Source organism: Sorex fumeus, unplaced genomic scaffold (genome assembly GCF_029834395.1).
Source record: "Sorex fumeus unplaced genomic scaffold, SorFum_2.1 ptg000122l, whole genome shotgun sequence".
NCBI classification, from domain to species: domain Eukaryota; kingdom Metazoa; phylum Chordata; class Mammalia; order Eulipotyphla; family Soricidae; genus Sorex; species Sorex fumeus.
Genome location: NW_026606179.1, coordinates 55197501 through 55216342, shown reverse-complemented (window position 1 = coordinate 55216342; position 18842 = coordinate 55197501). Strand labels below are relative to the sequence as shown.

Here is an 18842-nt window from a genome sequence, read left to right as displayed (position 1 = left end):
CTAATATAATTTATGAGGGATGAGGTGAGGTGGACTCTCATCATTTGAAATCGTTTAATATGGTGTATTATTTTTGCGTCATACCCATGCAGTGTTGGGGATTGAATAGAAGGCATGTGGAGAAGTATCATCTGAAATATGTAAACAAAACAAAATATTATTTTGGATTTTTTTTGGGGGGGAGAACCAAACTCAGCAGTGCTCAGGGGACCGTATGTGGTGCTAGTGATTGAACTGTGGTCAGATATGTAAAAGGCAAGCCCTCTACCCTCTGTACTGTCTGCCCAACTCCAGCAAAACATTTTTAAGCGGTTAACCATCAAACACTACATGTAGAGGTCACTGAATAGTCTAATTTTATTTATTTTTTTAAAATCTTTTTGGGTCATACCCAGCAGAGCTTAAAAATTACTCCTGGATCTGCACTCAGAAATTACTCTTGGTGGTGCATGGGGTGACGATATGAGATGCCAGGGATCGAACCTGGGTTGGCTCTGTGCGAGGCAAATGCCCTACTCACTGTGCTATCACTCTGACCCCAAGAAGTCTAGTTTTAGTGTTTGTGATTCTTTAAAATACTTTAAATACACTCTCAGGCTTCAAAGAGAAATTCTTTGAAGACTCAAGGAAGTGGAAATGCCTACTTTAAATAGAAAATAGCAGATTTTTATTTCTAAAATAAAATGTGGACATTTAAAAAGGTAACATATTTAATGAGTTTCTTAAAATTTTGCTCTAAATTATCTGAAATATCATACATGGGAACTATTTTTGTATCCTACTTTCTGCAAGACAATTCATAAAATTCATGAAGTATGAGAGAAATGAGAAATACACAAAAATACAAACCGTTCTGAGTTATAAATGTTTGGACACAAGTCATGCATATTTGTAAGGAAATACCCCACCAACGGGTGGAAGCGGCTGAGATGTAGGTCTTCTCCTCAGAGCCATTTCCATCAGGTGGTGCCATACAGGCCACAGCTGCCACCTTTCACTCTCCGAATCTCTTAATTACATCATATTTGCATATTTGTGCAAATGCCAGCAAATCCTCCACCTAGGTTAAAGTGTCAACGGAGTCTTCTGTCTACTCAAGATGCAGCACCACCCTGTGGCGCCCTCCAGCAGTAGGGAGGACATCTTCCAGGTACCGAAAAGACCCTCAGACACTTCATTTGGAATGCATACTGGGTTGTAAAGGGTACTGAAGAACACAGGACATCAGGTATAAAAGTTTTGCTTGATGTGTCCTAATCATCACAGGACAAAGCTTTCCAATTCTCGGCGACTGTAAACCCTCATATGCAAATCAACACACAATTTGCATTTTTGTGACATAATTTAACACAGCCACTACATTCCAAGGGTACAGTTTGTAGATCCTCTATGCCAATTCCCAGAATATTTCATTCTTAAATAAATCAAGAATTTGGAAAGTTTGTAAAACAGCTAGGCATGGCTGTTTATATCCTGATATGTACTCTTTAGCCATTTACTCAGATATGTACTATATCTGACTTCAGTATCATATTCTTTTCTATTTCTTAGTTTACAGACCATATCTCGTTGTGAATTTCTGTGTTTCTTCAGTACCTTCCTGAGGTTTCTCCTCCAGGGAAGGTGGCAGTCTCAGGGTTTGTCCCCTATGTGAACTCTCTGATGGACGCTGAGCCGAGACTTGCGGCTGAAGGCCTTCCCGCACTCCGAACACTCGTAGGGTTTCTCTCCCGTGTGAATTCGTAAATGCAGTCTGAGAGTTGACCTCTGGCTGAATGTCTTACCACATTCAGTACATTCATACGGCTTCTCTCCTGTGTGTGTCCTCATGTGTATAATAAGTTGTGAGTTCTGGATAAAGGACTTTCCACATTCACTGCACTCATAGCGTTTCTCCCCTGTGTGAATTTTCTGGTGGATGATTAGGTTTGATTTCTTGAAGAAAGTTTTTGCACATTCACTGCACTCATAGGGTCGCTCTCCTGTGTGAATTCTCTGGTGCGTGGTAAGTTCAAACTTCTGGGCAAAGGTCTTGCCACATTCACTGCACCCATAGGGCTTCTTTTCCATGTGTGCCCTCTGGTGTACGATGAGGTTTGACTGGTGAGTGAAAGCTTTTCCACATTCAAGGCATTCAAAAGGCTTCTCCCCGGTATGAATTCTTTGATGTTTAATGAGGTTTGCCTTATGGGAGAAGGTTTTCTTACACACGTTACATTCATAAGGCTTTTCTCCAGTATGTATTCTCTTATGACTAATAAGGAGTGATTTAAAGGAAAAAGCTTTGTCACAATAATTACAAATAAAGGGCTGCACCAAATTTCTAATCTTCTGATGTTTAAAAATGGCTTCTTTATGACTGAAGGCTTTCTCAATTTTATTATAATCAGAGTATTCCACTCCAGAATGGGTTTTCTCTTGCTTCAGATAGACGAGTGCTTTCCCAAACCCATCATACTCATTGTCAGTTTGCTTTCTTAGATAGCTTTTATTACTATTAAGTAATTCTGAGTTGTACTTCAAGGACTTTTCATATAAGTCGTATTTATAGGGTACCTGTCTTAAAGAAACAAAGTCTGTGCTGAGATCAAATGTTTTCTCAGAGAGGTCACCTCTGTTCTCAATTGGGCTTTGATTCTTGAGGATGACAGATTGTCTTGCCTGCTCATCTGGGTTTCTGTGCTTCCTCTCCACCTGGTCATCAGCCTTCCATACTTCTAGGAAAGAACACGTGAACATTACAGAAGGTGAATGCTCTACCACGAAGACTCGGGTTTTATTTGTGACCTGAACTTCCAATATTAAAAGTCGCCACTGCAGGTCATGAAGATAGCATATGGGTTAAGGAACTCACTCAGCTTGTAGCAATGCAGGTTCAATCCCTAGAACCACACATGTTCTCCTAAGCACTGCCACCAGTGGGCCCCAAGTAACACCTGTATGGCCCCAAATCAAACCTCTACCCAAACATGCACAAAAAGTCCCCCCTGGCTTTTAAATTTTGATAGCTGCTGATCTTTCATCGAATAAAGGGTTAGTATCCAAGATTTATAAAGCATGGTAAAACTGTACAAGAAAACAATATTCAACCAAATGAAAAAACAGGAAGAAGAGATAAACAGAAATTTCCGCAAAGAAGAAATACAATGGTCAAAAGGCATAAGAGAAAATGCTCTGGATCCTTAATCACCAGGGAAATGCAAATCAAATCAACAATGAGATATCTCTTCACACCTCAGGCACTACTGCACATATCAAAAGGAGCAACAGCAACCAGTGTTGGTGAGAAAGTGGGAGAAAAGGGACTGTCCTTCACTGCTGGTGGGAAGGATAACTGATTCAGTTTTTGGGAAAACAACATGTACATTCCTCAGAAAACTAGGAATTGAGCTTCCACATGCCCCAGGAATTCCACATCTTGGAATATACCCCAAGGGCCCAAAAACACAAAGCAGAAAAGACCTCAACTCTCCTATGTGCCTTGTAGTACTAATTACAAGAACCAAAATCTGGAAACAACCCAAGAGCCCAAGAACAGATGACTGGGTATAGAGGTTATGGTGCAAATACACAGTGGAATACTACTCAGCTGTAAGAAAAGATGAAGTGGGGGTTGGAGTGACAATACAGAAAGAAGGGCGCTTGCCTTGTATGCAGCTGACCCAAGTTCAATCCCGGTAAGGCATATGGTTCCCCAAACCTACTGGGAGTGATCCCTGAATGCAGAGCCAGGAGTCAGCCCTGAACATTATCAGATGTGTTCTCCAAAAAAGATTAAGTCATGCAATTTGCTGATACATGGGTGGATCTGAAGAGTTATCAGGCCGAGTGAAATGAGTCAGAGGAAGAGGAACAGACAGAATCTCTCTCATATGCAGATAACCAGAAACATAGCAGGGAACTAATCCCCAAGACAATAGAAACAAAGAGCAAATCTGGCCCTGAGGAGGAAGTCCTCCACTGGGAAAGAAAAGGATAAGTCAGGGTAAGGACCATTACACAAAGATAGAGGAAAGTAGTCACTTTGGGATGAGGACTGGGTGCTGAAAGGGGTAAAGTCATACACATTATACTCTATCAGTAACAGTATTGTAAATAACATTGTCCAAAAGGAAAAAAGAAAAAGGAAAAAGTGCCTGTCATATAGGCAGGCTGGAGGCAGGAGGGAAACTAAGGACACTGGTGGAAGAAAGCAAATACCGCTGAAGGGATTGGTGTTGGAACATTAAGGTAAAGGTAAAGGCCCTCCCGTTGATCATCGATTTGCTCGAGCGGGCCCAGTAACGTCTCCATTGGAGACTTTGTTGTTACTGTGTCTGGCATATCGAATACTCTCGGTAGCTTGCCGGGCTCTCCGAGAGGGGCGGAGGAATCGAACTCGGGTCGGCCATGTTGGCTGCTTGTAAGGCGAACGCCCTACCGCTGTGCTATCGCTCCAGTTGGAACATTACACACCTGAAAACTAATCATTAGGGCCTGGAGCAATAGTATAGCAGATAGGGTGTTTGCCTTGCATGTGGCTGATCTGGGTTAAATCCTGGTATCCCATATGGTCCCCGAGCATCTCCAGGAGTAATTCCTGAGTACAGAGCCAGGAATAACCCCTGAGCATCACTGGTGTGATCAAAAAAATTTAAAAAAAGTAAAACAAAGACAAAAACAACCCTAATTATTAATCACTTTGAAACCTTGTAATTCATGGATACAAGTCACACTGCCAGACTGCCAGTAGTCCCTTCATACTACTGGGTGTTGTAGCCATCAAGATGAAAAACAGATAAATGTGTTAGGGACAATTATACAGGCATTTCAGAGTTTAGCACCAACTCTCTGACTCTGAATTCCAAGGGTAAGATCAACCCCTATTCTACATGCCCCCTTCTCTCCACTCTCATCTATCCCAAGTAACTTCCTAAAAACAGTATTTCTTACTGGCTTTCAAGGCTCCAAATCTCTAAAGTAAGACTTATGCAAATGGATGGAAATATCCAGAAACTAATTCTTCAATATCCTCACAACATAATCAATTACTATTACCAGCGCAGGATTCACCATTTTCTTCTGAAACTGTTGGAGAATGTGCTTTTACTATCACATTCTAACTCTCTCCATCTAATGTGTTTAATTTCTTCCCAAACCATCTGAAGAGATCATTGGATCAAATTATTTTACTATTATTATTTAAATCCCAACCAAGGACTTAAATAGTCTTTAGTTTCATCTATGTATTGTATTTCTTTTAAATCTATGTATAATCTATGTATTATTCTTTTAGTCCAGTGGCTGTCTTCAAATCTCATTATGTGTCCAGCTGATCTGATTTTCGATGCCTTGGCAAACGAGACAACGTCCCTGATTCTTGACCGTGGACGGAGGTCGGAACTCCAGATTTTCTCTGATTTGAGTGAAACGTGATACTCCAATCATAGCTCTTTCAATTCCTCTTTGGGAGACCCGAATAGAGTTCTGATCCTGTTTTCGTAGGGCCCAGGTCTCTGAGGCATATGTTAATGCAGGAGGAACAGTGGAATCGAAGAGATGTGCCTGGAGCCGGAGGTTCTTCATCCTCTGAGCTATTTCTTCGACGCTGCTCTCTTCCTCCTGCGCAACTCAGGTACCAGGTCATTTGTCATGTGGACTTCTCGACCTAGGTACACATAACTGTTACATTCTGAGATGGTCATTCCATTGAGAGCGAATGGAGTGTCAGGAACGAGACTGTTTCTCATAAACTTTGTCTTCGTGAGATTTAGCTGGAGTCCGACCTTTCCACACTCAAGATCGAAAGTCGGCCAGCATTTGTGCCGCTTGGCTAATATTTGATGTTATTAGAACGATGTCATCAGCAAAGCGGAGTTGGTGTAGTTGCCGACCATCTATCTTCACTCCCATTCCTTCCCATTCCAGTCGTCACATGACATTCTTGAAGGTGGCACTGAAGAGTTTCGGTGAAATGGTATCACCCTGCCGAACCCCTCTCTTGACATCAATGATCACTTCTTTGTAGGATGGTGAAATCCTGGTAGTGAATTCATAATACAGCTCACAGAGGATCCTGATGTATTGAGTATGAATGCCCTGATTGGCTAGGGCTTTGATGACCGCTTCCATCTCAAGAGAATCAAAGGCCTTCTTTAAATCAATGAACGTTAGACAGAGCAGCATCTTGAACTCTCAAGAAACCTCAATGAGCTTGGTTACTGTGTGCTGAATCCCTTGGGGAACCTGGCTTGCTCGCATGGTTGTCCTTCATCTAGTGTTATGCCAATCCTATTCAGGATAACTAGAGTGAACAGCTCGTAGATGACAGACAACAGGCAGATTGGGCGATAGTTGCCAATGTCGTGAATGTCTCCCTTCTTGTACAGTAGTACAGTACTGCTGGTTTTCCATTGGGATGGAACCTTGCATTCAGACAGGTAGTGCATGAAGAGCTGAGCCAGTATATTGATGAGTACTGACGGCAGGTTCTTCAGGTGTTCAGGTCTGACCCTGTCTGGGCCAGGTGCTGTTCATTTCTTTACCTATGAAATGGTGTGTCGGATTTTGGAAGAGAGAACGTTGGGAACGACATATCCATCTTGCGGAATTGATATGTGGGCAGGCAGACATGGCTATCAAAGAGATCTGAGTAGAAGTCATGGATAATCTTCTCCATTGCCCTTCTGGAAGATGTGATAGATCCATCAGGACGTCGGAAGGCATTCATCTTGGTCTTACAGTTGGCGAAGGACAGGCGAGCGTTACGAATGCTTTTCCCAGCTTCTGCCGCATCTACCAGCACTGCTACTCTTTTCTCTTTGAGGTCTACCTTTATTGCATCTCTGCACTACTTTGAGAGCTCTGACGTTCACTTGCGGTTCCCTGAGGCATGCGACAAACCACGTTGGCGAATAAGCTCAAGAGTTTTTGAAGAGAGGCTTTTCTTTTGTGACTATCTCTCCCTTGGCGTTCCTCACACAATCATGGAGGTGCTGAACCAGTTGATCTTATTCCTTGTCAATGTTATCAACGATGGCATCTTCCCATGTTGCAGCAATAGTGCCAAAGAGCTCCCAGTTAGTGGTCGTTCTGGGACTTCTCTTCTTAAACTTTGTAGCCCTTTCTCCCTACTCTGTGAAGTAGAATTTTGCATGAAGGAGATGGCGGTCTGATCCCGTTTGGAATTTTGGGACAACAGCGACACTGGTCAGGCAAAATCATTGACGGAATATGCTGTGGTCAATTTCGTTGTGGAACCGTCCACAGGGAGACTCCCATGTTCAATGTTTAGATTCAGCCTTCTGGAACTGTGAGTTACCATGGATGGTCTTGGTCGACATGATGAACTCAGACAGTCTCTCACCCTGTTCGTTCCATTTTAGGCAATGGGTCCCAATGTGGAGCTCTTCAGCTGATCTTCTCGGTCCTATCTTGGCATTAAAGTCACCGACAATAATCTTGGAGAAGGTGTGGTCTTCTTTATAGAACTTCTCCAGCTCCGTATAGAACTTCTCAATTTCTCCTTCATCATAATTGGATATTGATGCATAGACAACGAAGATAGAAACTGCCAGTAGTGAGCCACATCTATTCAAGTGCAATCATCCGATTCGGGTTGTTAGGCATTCGAATGAATCAACTTGCTCATGGCCAAGTTCGTGTTGATAAGGACACTGATGCCTCCAGCGCCTCTTTCGTCGCATGTTCCAAGGAACAGTTCTTCTCCAGTGTCGAAAACAGCGTATGTGATTGATGCCTTCTTGTCTCAGTCAGACCAATGATGTCGTACTTGATCTTCCGCGCTTGTACAATCAGGTCCTCGATGGATACATCTGATGCCTGTGTACGTGCATTGAAAGTACAGATAATCATTTTTGTCTTTCTTTGTTTGGGCAGCCTAGTTCGGCCTTGAAATTTTATCAGCCTCTTCTTCCTCATCCTTCTCAATGTTGCTGTGTTGGTGACTCCTTCAAGGTCAGGGGAATGAGACTCATTGTAATTACTAGTTTAGGCATATTGAATACGCAACAGATAGCTTGCCAGGCTCTGCTGTGTGGGCAGAAATACTAGAGCCATTACTGACTGGATTCCACAGGATATCAAAAGACCATGTGGCCGCCCACCTACAAGATGGTCAGACTTCTTTGTCAAGACCCTGAATGATCAGTTTGAGGCTTTTCGCATTCCTAGAACAGACACCATTGGGCTACAGTAGCACATGACAGGGACGAATGGAGACATTACTGGTGCCCACTTGAGCAAATCAATGATTAATGGGAAATCAAGTGATCAAGTATTATTCTTTCACTTTCTTTGCTTCCCAAGCGTTGCTCAAGTAGTTCGGGGGCCCCATCCTAGGACGTTGATTCTTAGTCAACCAAGTAGCAGGCCAATGTGCAAAGGTTCTAGGGCTCTGTGGTACCAGGGACAGCCAGGGCCGTCCTGGCAGTACTCAGGGCTCCAGAGCTACACCCAGTGATTCTCAGGAGCTATGCGGTGCCGGGAATGGAACGGGTGGAGGGGGGAAGTGGATCTTTGTGCCCTGCATACCCTCACCCATGTACTATCTCTTGGCCCTGGGCTATTGCTGACTCTTATCATTTGTGTCCAGGAGAAAAATTAAACTCTTGTACTGAAAAAATTCTCTCTTCCTTGAAGTCATCACACCATTTCCACCAAACAGAAAAAGTAAACATTAGGGCAAAATCAAATACTAATAAATACTATTAAAAGGGAACTAAATGGGGTATGGTGCCGCCAGCAGCTCAATCTGTACCTGTGAGGTGAGTGCATCAGCAGCCTGATAGCACCTTCAGACTTCTAAATACCTCAAAACTGCTGCTGTCCCTTTGATCAGACCCCAACAACTTGGAGCCAAGTTTACCAAAAATGTAAACAGCCAAAAACTAGGTACGTGGTAGACACACCCACAAACCACCTCCAGCTCAGCTATATAACTGAAGGCAAGGCCTCTCTGGTTCCTGATCAAACTGCTTAATGGCCATCACCCCAGAGTCTCAGAAACAAATCTTGGAACCCAGCAGCTTTTGGCAGAAATGTGTCTGGTCCCTGCAGCTGGTTACTGGCACCGGGTCACCCCAGGGAGGAAAGGGTGCCATCCCTCCGCCTGCTCCCGCTTGGCTGCTCGGTGGCTGCCATCCTCCAGAGGCCATTGGACAGTCAGGTTTGGGCCCACAGTGACGAGACACGCAGGGTCTCATGGGATGAGGTGGAGCCGGCCCTTTCTTCCCCGCCCTGAGACCCTGCGTAGTCACTCATGAATGGCCTCTCTGGCTCCTGATGAAGCTGCTTAATGGTCATGATCCAAGAGACTCAGGAACAAATCTCAGAACCCAGCAGGTTTTGGCAGAAATCCCTCCAGATTTAATTGTTAAAATTTTGGAACTTCAAAATCACATGGTCACTACTGCAGCCGTGTGACATCTTATGTTATTCATAACCAGCAATAGAAAACAAATTGTCTACGGTTGCATTTTCAGCAGATCTGAGTGTTGGGGCAAAATCCCAAATAATAATGGTGAGGCTGGTGTCAAAAAATATTGAATGTAATCAAAGTAGAGAAAGAGTAATATGGAAATCACTTGCCCCACAGGTGGAGGGTGTGGGATGGGGGGTATACTGGGGTTTTTGGTGGTGGAAAATGGGCACTGGTGAAGGGACGGGTGTTTTATCATTGTATGACCGAGACTTAAACCCAAAAGCTTTGTAACTGCTCTCACAGTAATTCAATAAATAAATTTATAAAAAAGAAAAAAATAAGAAAAATTGACCCAATAAATAAATAAATAAATAAATAAATGGGAACTAAACACAGAGCAAAGGCTTACAATTAAACAAGAAGAGTAAAGTCAGAAGAAGAAGTGCTAGAGGTGTGCTGAGACACAGATCTTCTGTTCTCAGTTATGAGCCAGGCTCAGGGAGACCAAACCATTCACAGTCCCTGGGCTACTACTTCCACTGCCTTCTGATTCTCCTCTAGAAAGTTCTAAGTGGGCAACTGCTACTCTGCTATTCATAACTCTTCGTTATTCCAACCTGAACATCAGACCTGGCTTGACTGTATAATTTACTAATGGAATGTAGCGACTTGGTGCTTAGACTTTAGAAATCCTGAAAATGAAGGTAGAACTCTCTCAGCTTCAACACTGAAGCCGGTGGCCAAACTTCCATAGTTAGTCATGAAAGATGCCCATCCTTACCTACTGACAGTAAGTTGCTATAATTCTCCAGCATCACGTCCATGTATAGGATCTTCTGAGCGGGGTCCAGCTGCTCCCACTCCTCCTGGGTGAAATCCACTGTTACATCCGTAAAAGAAACAGATCCCTGAAAATGACAGATTGCTAATAATTTGGAAATGATCAACATTTGAGGGACATGTGACTTAAAAAAAAGATTCTTGCCATGGGCTGTGGAAGTAATTTGCCATGAAAATTTACATAACATCAAATGTATATAGTGTCCACTATGCTTTGTCATGTTGCCAATACATTTTTTTGTAAATAAAGCATTTATTCAGATGCACCTATTTCTATAGCACATCCTATGTGCCTGGTAACTATGATCAATAAAATGCTTTTTCCTCTCTTATGATATATACAAGGAGAAAGTAAATAAAAAATATAGTGTATACAGGGGGCAGAGAGATTGTACAGCAGGTAAGGCACTTGCTTAGCATGCAGTCAGCTGAAGTTTGATCCCCAGCATCCCATATGGTCCCCAGAGCAGTGCCAGGAGTGATCCCTGAGAGAGAACAGGAGCAAGCTCTGAGAATAGCCCAAAAACAAACAAACAAAACAAAACAAAAAAGCACTGTGTTTGGGAGAAAATACAAATCTTGATTAATTAAGAATTATAATTAAAACAAAATGGCATGTTTAATAAAACATTAAGACCTCCAGAAAAGTTCCTTGTACACAAAAGTTTTCCATAGACAAACTTAAATAACAAAGTCCTGAAAATAAAGGCACAAGAAACAATTTAGCAGAACATACATATAGAAAAACACACAAAGGCCTGAAAATAATAATACCCGACCTCCCTCTACCCTCCAGTCTATAAATTTCAGTAATGTATGCAAAAGTATTCAAAAGAGGACTGGGTATGGGAACTGGAGAGATAGCACAGCGGGTAGGGCATTTGCCTTGCACGCGGCTGACCCGGGTTCGATTCCCAGCATCCCATATGGTTCCCTGAGCACGGCCAGGAGTAACTCCCGAGTGCATCGCCAGGTGTGACCCAAAAAGCAAAAAAAAAAAAAAAAAAAAAAAAAAAAAGAGGACCGGGTATATCTACACAAAACTTTTTTTGGCTCTCTCTAAGTGAAGAAAATGTTGTGTGTTTTTTTTAGTAGCATTGAGGGAACTTAAAATGAAGAACAGCAAGTGAGGGAGCACACCATGATGGAGGAAGACATGCACTTGGGTCTGAACTAAGTAATGGTATTGCCTGGGCCTCATTGTGCTTGAGGGCCTCCAGGACAGTATCCAGTGATGCTGAGGGGGAACCCTGTGTTGCCAAGAACCATGCGCTGATCAGCTGCATGCTTTGCATGAGTCTAACACCTGTCCTATCTATCTGGTCCTAACAATCACTATTTTGATACACAAAAGGGTGTTTAGAAAAAACAAACAGAAAAACATATTGATACTGGTGCCATGATTTATATTCATTAAACCACACTCAAGTGTAAACCACCAGCAGTACGAGCCAGCACAAATAAGTTAAAGATGGCAATTTTATATAATTCAACCTACTCTTATTTGTATTTCTGTGCATTTTTATACTCCACAAAATCAAATAAAATATTTTATTATTTGTGGCTTTTTTTTCTTTTTGGGTCACACCTGGCAATGCACAGGGGTTACTCCTGGCTCTGCACTTGGGAATTACTCCTGGCAGTATTCAGGGGACCATATGGGATGCTGGGAATCGAACCCAGGTTGGCTGCATGCAAGGCAAACACCCTACCTTCTGTGTTACTGCTCCAGCCCCTGTATTTGTGGTTTTTAAGAGATGTATAATAGCCATATTTAGAGAAATTTGCTGAGAGAAATGTGAGGGCAGAAAGAGACACATGTTTAAGAGCAAACCTGGGCTTCTCTAAAGAGGAAAAGCTGAGAGGAGATAGCTCAGGTCAAGATAAGGGCACATCCTCATAGTGGAGAAAGCACCTAAAAAAAGATTTTAAAGGGGCAGGGAGAAGCAAACCAATGAACTTCCAGGCATAAAGGAGGAAAAGTAAATAATCAGAAAATGTAAAAGCACTCAGTACAAAGGGTGTAGTACACATTGCAGGAAAGAAATTAAACAGCTCATGTTCTGACAAGCAGACAGGTCTTTGGACTTCTTTTTGTTTTGTTTTTTTTTTGAGTCAAAAGATTTTAATATTTATTTCTTTACACTTTAACAGGATTATATAAGGGGTTTTTTGTAAAGTTCTTATTATCTTCTCAGAAACTATCTTATGAAAGTTTAAAAAGTTTTTTTTTTTTTGCTTTTTGGGTCACATCCAGCGATGCTCAGGGGTTACTCCTGGCTCATGCACTCAGGAATCACTCCTGGCGGTGCTCGGGGGACCATATGGGATGCTGGGAATCGAACCTGTGTCAGCCATGTTGGCTGCGTGAAAGGCAAATGCCCTACCCGCTGTGCTATCTATCGCTCCAGCCACAAAAATTAATTAATTTTTTTATTGAATCACCATGAGATACACAATTACAGTTATTTATGATTAGTTTTCAGTCATACAATGTTCCAACAACTGTCCCTTCACCAGAGTACATTTCCCACCACCAATGTCCCTAGTTCTCTCTCTCTCTCTCTCTCTCTCTCTCTCTCTCTCTCTCTCGCTTGCAATATAGGTGCTGAAAGGTTATCATGTATATCCTTTTATCTATTTTCAGCACTTAGTTCTTGTCTAGAGTGATCATTGCTCTTGGACTTCTTAACTAAGATGCAATGACCTAAAATGACCTAAAGATCCTGGGAAAGGATAACAAAAACTGGGTAAAACAATCAAACAACAGTTTGTTAGCACCAACTACTGCAGGGACTCAATCACTAAAGGACATACAAAAGAGGCCCCCCACCTAGTGATAAAAGAGCAAAAAGGGAATAAATACTGGGGTCTGGAGCAACAGGAAGGCTGCAAAGGCACTTGCCTTACACAAGGTCAACCCAGGTCCAACCCCAGCACCCCTTATGGTCCCCAAACCCACCAGAAGTAAGCGTGGAGCACTGTTGTGTGTAAATAAACAAAACAAAACAAGAAAAGAAAGGAAGTATTGATCTTGACTAGTATATCCAATAAAAATGTCCCTAAGGAAATTTTCCAAACCACGGCACAGAAAAGAGCCCAACCAAGAGAAGTGGCACCTGCTTTCGGGCACCTGCCTCGCAAGCACATGGCCACAAGTGTCAAATCCCTGAGTGCCACCTGCATGGAGCATAATCTCGGCAGCTCTGCCATCTGAGCTCGCAGCCTTGCTGTTTGCGACCTCTGGCACAGTCTTTCCCAGTCATACTGCAGCCGAGTGTGAACATCATGGAAGGGGTGCGACACTTGGCGAGCACCCCAGCTGAAAAGATGTATGACAGCTGGAAAAGGCAAGCCCGGTGAGCGTGTATGTGAGAACCACAGTCAAGTCCCACACTAAGTGAGGAGCTCCGGCTAAGAGTGTGACACCTGCTGAGCCCAGACACAAGCTACAGGAGTCCAAAGCTCAGCGAGCACTGCAGCTGAGTGTGCCAGCACCTCAACCTTGTGTGTGGCCCCTAAGAACACCACAATGGAAATGTGTCATCAACACAGCGGGCATGTGTGCTACCCCTAGTCAGCACAACAGTAACACCAACAAGGATGACACAAAAGAATGGGAGAGGGAAGAGGACAGACAGCTTAAACCTTGGCAGCACATGGTTCCCCAAGAACCACCAGAGTGGATCTGCCCCTCCACAGGACCTGTGATGGGAAAGTGGCTCAGAGCACCTGCCTCTCATGAATGAGGCCTTGGTCTTGGGTCAGATACCTGGCACTGAAAAGAGAATGTAAGAAAGAATCAGACAAGAAGTACTATCATAGTATAAAGATACATACAAAGCGGGGCTGGAGCGATAGCACAGCGGGTAGGGCGTTTGCCTTGCATGCAGCCAACATGGCCGATACAGGTTCGATTCCCAGCATCCCATATGGTCCCCCAAGCACCGCCAGGAGTGTCTCCTGAGTGAGCCAGGAGTAACGCCTGAGCATCGCTGGGTGTGACCCAAAAAGCAAAAAAAAAAAAAAAAAAAAGATACATACAAGGGGGTGGAGTAACGGTACAGCAGGCAGGGCGTTTGCTTTGCATGTAGCTGATGTGGGTGTGATCCCTCAGGCACTGCCAGGAGTAATTCCTGAGTGCGGAGCCAGGAATAATCCCTGAGCATCACTGGGTCTGACCCAAAGACAAAAACAAAATGGTAGATGTACCTGATCTGAAGAAGTCAGTAAAACAAAATTAATCCAAAAAGACTTAAAACCACACACAGCAGAAGAAAATTCTGAGAAAGAATGAGATTGCAGGATCAGATTCTCTACTGATATCAAATTGTTATTTAGATTGGAACAGGGTGACTCAAAAGCAGAAATGTGACTGTCACCAGTGAGACACTGACTGCCATGATACCATTTTCGGCCAGAGGGCAGAATATCTAGGTAAGGCTAGCACAGACTGCTATGAGTGCCTGGCTGGCTTGTAGGAGAATGCGCTGATGAGATCTCCCTTCTCACTATGCTGCCTTAGACCAGATAAGCACTTTCATCTCATCTCATCTCATTTCACAGATGTCCTCTGCTTCCATCTACTCCTGACTTGACAGTTGACCTAAGACCTAAAAGGAAATAGAGAGGCCACAGTACAGCGGGTAGTATTTGCCTTGCACATGGCCAAACCAGGTTTGATCCCCAGCACCCCATATGGTCCCCTGAGCACTGCTAGGAGTGACCCACAAAGAGTAAGCCCGTAAGCCCTGAGAACATCTGGGTATACCGTCCCACCAAAAAGGAAGAAAAGAGCAGCCCATCAACTCACCAGACATTTAACACCTGATCCATGCTTTAACTCTGTCAGATGGTACAACCACTCAGCCCTTTAGTTTTGTTTCTCATGACCTTGCAAAGTAAGTAATTCAGTTGGGATTTCTGTAAGCTCTCAGAAAAGATGAAGCCAGACAGACCCGAAAACTAATTTATGCCCTCCTAAGGGAGGTTGTCTGGTATTAACAAAATTTCTATGAACAATTTGTTTGTCCTTCCTCCCCTGTTGGGGCTGGACTGAGCTGTCAGGGTAAGCCCATACAGAATGTACCGCACAACGGGCAGGAACATAGGGACCCATGAAAATGGGTGAGATTTCTCGTGTGTCCTGACTAGTTTGTATGAGGCTGACCGGTTTTTCCCCTTCAAAAGGCCTTCAGTAAATAATTTCAGTATACTGTAAGGGGCAGTTTTCCGTTTCTCACAGAAACCTGGCTGGCCTTTGGACATGCAGATCTCAGGTGCTAGCCAGGCCAGATCTTCGGGATGCAGATTCCAGGCTCTAGCCAGAACTAGTCTTTGGGATGCAAATCCAAACACTTGTAGCCCATGGGAGGTTCAGTTTTGGTTTTGTATCTTCTTTCCAGAGGCCAAAATTACTGGGCTACTGACTCAAGGAAACAATGTATGTTTTGCTACCTCAATGTTCTTTCTGTAACTCCTTTTGATGAAGTCAATGCTTTGTGCCCTTTAGAGGTACCATGATCAATAAAAGGAGATTTCGGGGCTCTCTACCTTTGTCAGAGTACTGAGAGAACCCGGGCCCTTCATGACATAAATTTCTTTCGCATTCCTTGTCTCAGTGCCTCCAACTGAACGAATATTCACGCAACACTCCTCCCCAGGCAGTACTGGTTATATTATCAGCAGCAATATGAGTGCCTTCACCTCTTCTTAGTTAACACTGGTTACTTACAATGCCTTAAAAACCTGTCAGGCTGAAAAACAAAACAAAACAAAACAAAACAAAAACAACCTGTCAGGCTGAAGAGATGGTACAAAGGTTAAAGACTTTTGCCTTGCATGTGGCTGATTCCAGTACCACATATTTGGTTCCTGAAGGATGACAAGAGTGATCCCTGAGCACAGAGAAAGCTCTGGGCACTGCCAGGTGTGGCCCCCAAATAAACACAAGACCTTAACAAAAACCTCACTAAAGAATGCATACAGTTGGCAAATAAGGGTCTGAGAAATGAATTAAGAGGTTGGAGCAAATGCTTTGTATGTAGGAGCCCCTTGTTCCACTCTGGCATGAACAGTCAACCAGCCCTATTGGGGAGATCTCCATGTACTGAGCTGGGGGTAGGCCCCAAGCACTGCTGGGTAAGGTAAAAAAACAAAAAAGAGGCCCAAATAAATAAATGAGAAACACATGAAAAGACACAGGATACCACATTATAAGGAAGCTGTATATATAATGAGGTACTGCTACACATTTATTGGAATGGACAAAGTATGCTACACTGGAAACACTAAAAGCTGACAAGGATGTGAAACAGGATACATTCTTTGCTGGTAGAAACACAAAATGGCTAAGTCATTTTAGAATATGGTGTTATAGTTTCTTAAATTTTGAAATTTAAAAAATAGAGACGCATATCTTAAATGTAAGAAATTAATCTGAAAAGACTACACTATGTAGGTCCAACTCTCTGACGTCCTAGAAACTGCAAAACTATAGATAGCGAAAAAATCAGCTGAACATAGGAGAGGAATAAATAGGTAAACAAGACACACAGAATTTTTGGGTCAGTGAAACAATTCTGGGGCTGGAGCGAGATAGCACAGCAGGTAGGGCGTTTGCCTTGCATGCAGCCAACCAGTGTTTGATTCCCAGCATCCCTTATGGTCCCCCGAGCACCACCAGGAGTAATTCCTGAGTGCATGAATGAGCCAGGAGTGACCCCTGTGCATCACCTGGTGTGACCCAAAAACCAAAAAATAAATTAAAAAAAAAAAAAGAAACAATTTTATATACTGTAATGGTGTGATATATGTCATTGTATGTTTGCATAGCCTATAGAAAGTACAACATTAAGAATAAAATGTAGGGGCTGGAGCAATAGCACAGAGGGTAGGGTGTTTGCCTTGCATGCAGCCAACCCGGGTTCAATTCCCAGCATCCCATATGGTCCCCTGAGCACCGCCAGGAGTAATTCCTGAGTGCAAAGCCAGGAGTAACCCCTGTGCATTGCTGGGTGTGACCCATTAAAAAGAGGTAAAAAAAAAAAAAAAGAATAAAATCTAAAAAAAAAAAAATGGAACTTAATTTAAACTATAGACTTTAGTAAAAGTATCAACATTGGCTGACCATATCAAGTATAACACATTAATATGAAATTAATAATAAGGTTACTGTTTACCTAATGTGAGTGAGGGAATAATATATGGGAACTCTTAACACTCAAGTTTTCTGTAAACTCAAAAATACCTTTAAAATCAAATATCAATGATGGTTGGAGAAATTGTTCAGGATGGGAGATATGTGCTGAAAGTAGATAAAGAACCAAACGTGATAGCCTCTCAGTATCTATATTGCAAACCGTAATGTCCAAAAGTAGAGCAAGAGTATGGGGGAAATTGTCTGCCAGAGAGGCAGGGGGAGGGATGGAAAGGGGAGGATATACTGGGAACAGTGGTGGTGGAGAATGTGCACTGGTGGAGGAATGGGTGTTTGATCACTATATGACTGAAACTCAAAAACTGAAAGCTTTGTAACTATCTCATGGTGATTCAATAAAAAAAATCAAATACCTTAATCAAAAACAAAACATCATAGAAGTCTACATTGGGAAGCCGGTGAGATTGAATAACAGGTAAAGTACTGGGCTTGCACATGGCTGACCTGGGTTTCATCCCCAGCACCCCATATAATGGTTCCCTGAGCACACAGACAGAAATAAGTCCTGAGCACAGACAGGTGTGGTCCAAGCCCCAGCTCCCTACAACTGTTTAAAATTCTGGAAAGTGCTCAAGAAAGCAGTAACAATGACATGGAGGAATCAGGGAGAAATTTAAAAACATACCTATATCCCAAATTCCCTAGTATCACATAATATGATTTTCTGACCGAAAAAATAAATTATAGTAATATGTTGCACTTGCACTTAAGGTTGCTATACGAATACCATCCTTATAAAGGTCCATAAAAGTTTAGAATTAACACTAGAGAACCTGAAAAATGACATTCATAAAAAATGTACGACAATGAATTTGTTTATCTTTTGGTTGCTGCTATTGATGGTCCTTTTTGTTCATTCTGGGGGCTATGCTTAGGGCTTACTCCTGGCCCTATGCTCAGGGAAGCACTCCAGGTGGTGTTCATGTGACTTACTGGATGGTAGGAATAGAACCCAGGACAGCCACATGCAAGGCAAATGCCCTACCCACTGTATTATCGCTCTGGCACCACTGATCAGTTATTCTTACAATGTTTTCCTTGAGTTATACTCATCTAAATTTACCTATTTCATTTTCCAGATCCTTATAAATTTCCTCAAATGCACTGAAGAACAAAATAAACTTACCTCAGATTTGTTCATTTTCTACAGTTTTGCATAAAGGCAAAGAACTATGAAGGCAGAGCTGGAATAAAGGAAAAGGGAAGGTTTTATTATTAAAGATTATCTTTACCTCAGAAGTCCAAGAGGGACGGTTAAAAAATCCCTTCACTTCACCTGGGATATTTCTTTTTGCTTCTTCAAAAGCAGTGGAAAAGACAAAGCTGCTAGCATTCAACTTTTTGTGTGTGTTTGGTACTGGG

General features: G+C 42.7%; 1 protein-coding gene across 1 annotated transcript in view; it reads right to left on the bottom strand.

Annotated features, from left to right (window-relative positions):
- Window positions 1–458: 458 nt before the first annotated feature.
- The window catches only part of ZFP1 (ZFP1 zinc finger protein), a 22247-nt gene continuing 3863 nt past the window's right edge, over window positions 459–18842 (bottom strand). Inside the window, exons 2-4 of the mRNA XM_056136697.1 lie at window positions 18607–18664; window positions 10203–10329; window positions 459–2717 (exon numbers count right to left, since the gene is read on the bottom strand). Of these exons, the coding sequence (XP_055992672.1) occupies window positions 1633–2717; window positions 10203–10329; window positions 18607–18621 (1227 nt within the window). The 5' untranslated portion in view covers window positions 18622–18664 and the 3' untranslated portion in view covers window positions 459–1632. The remainder of the gene's footprint in view (window positions 2718–10202; window positions 10330–18606; window positions 18665–18842) is intronic.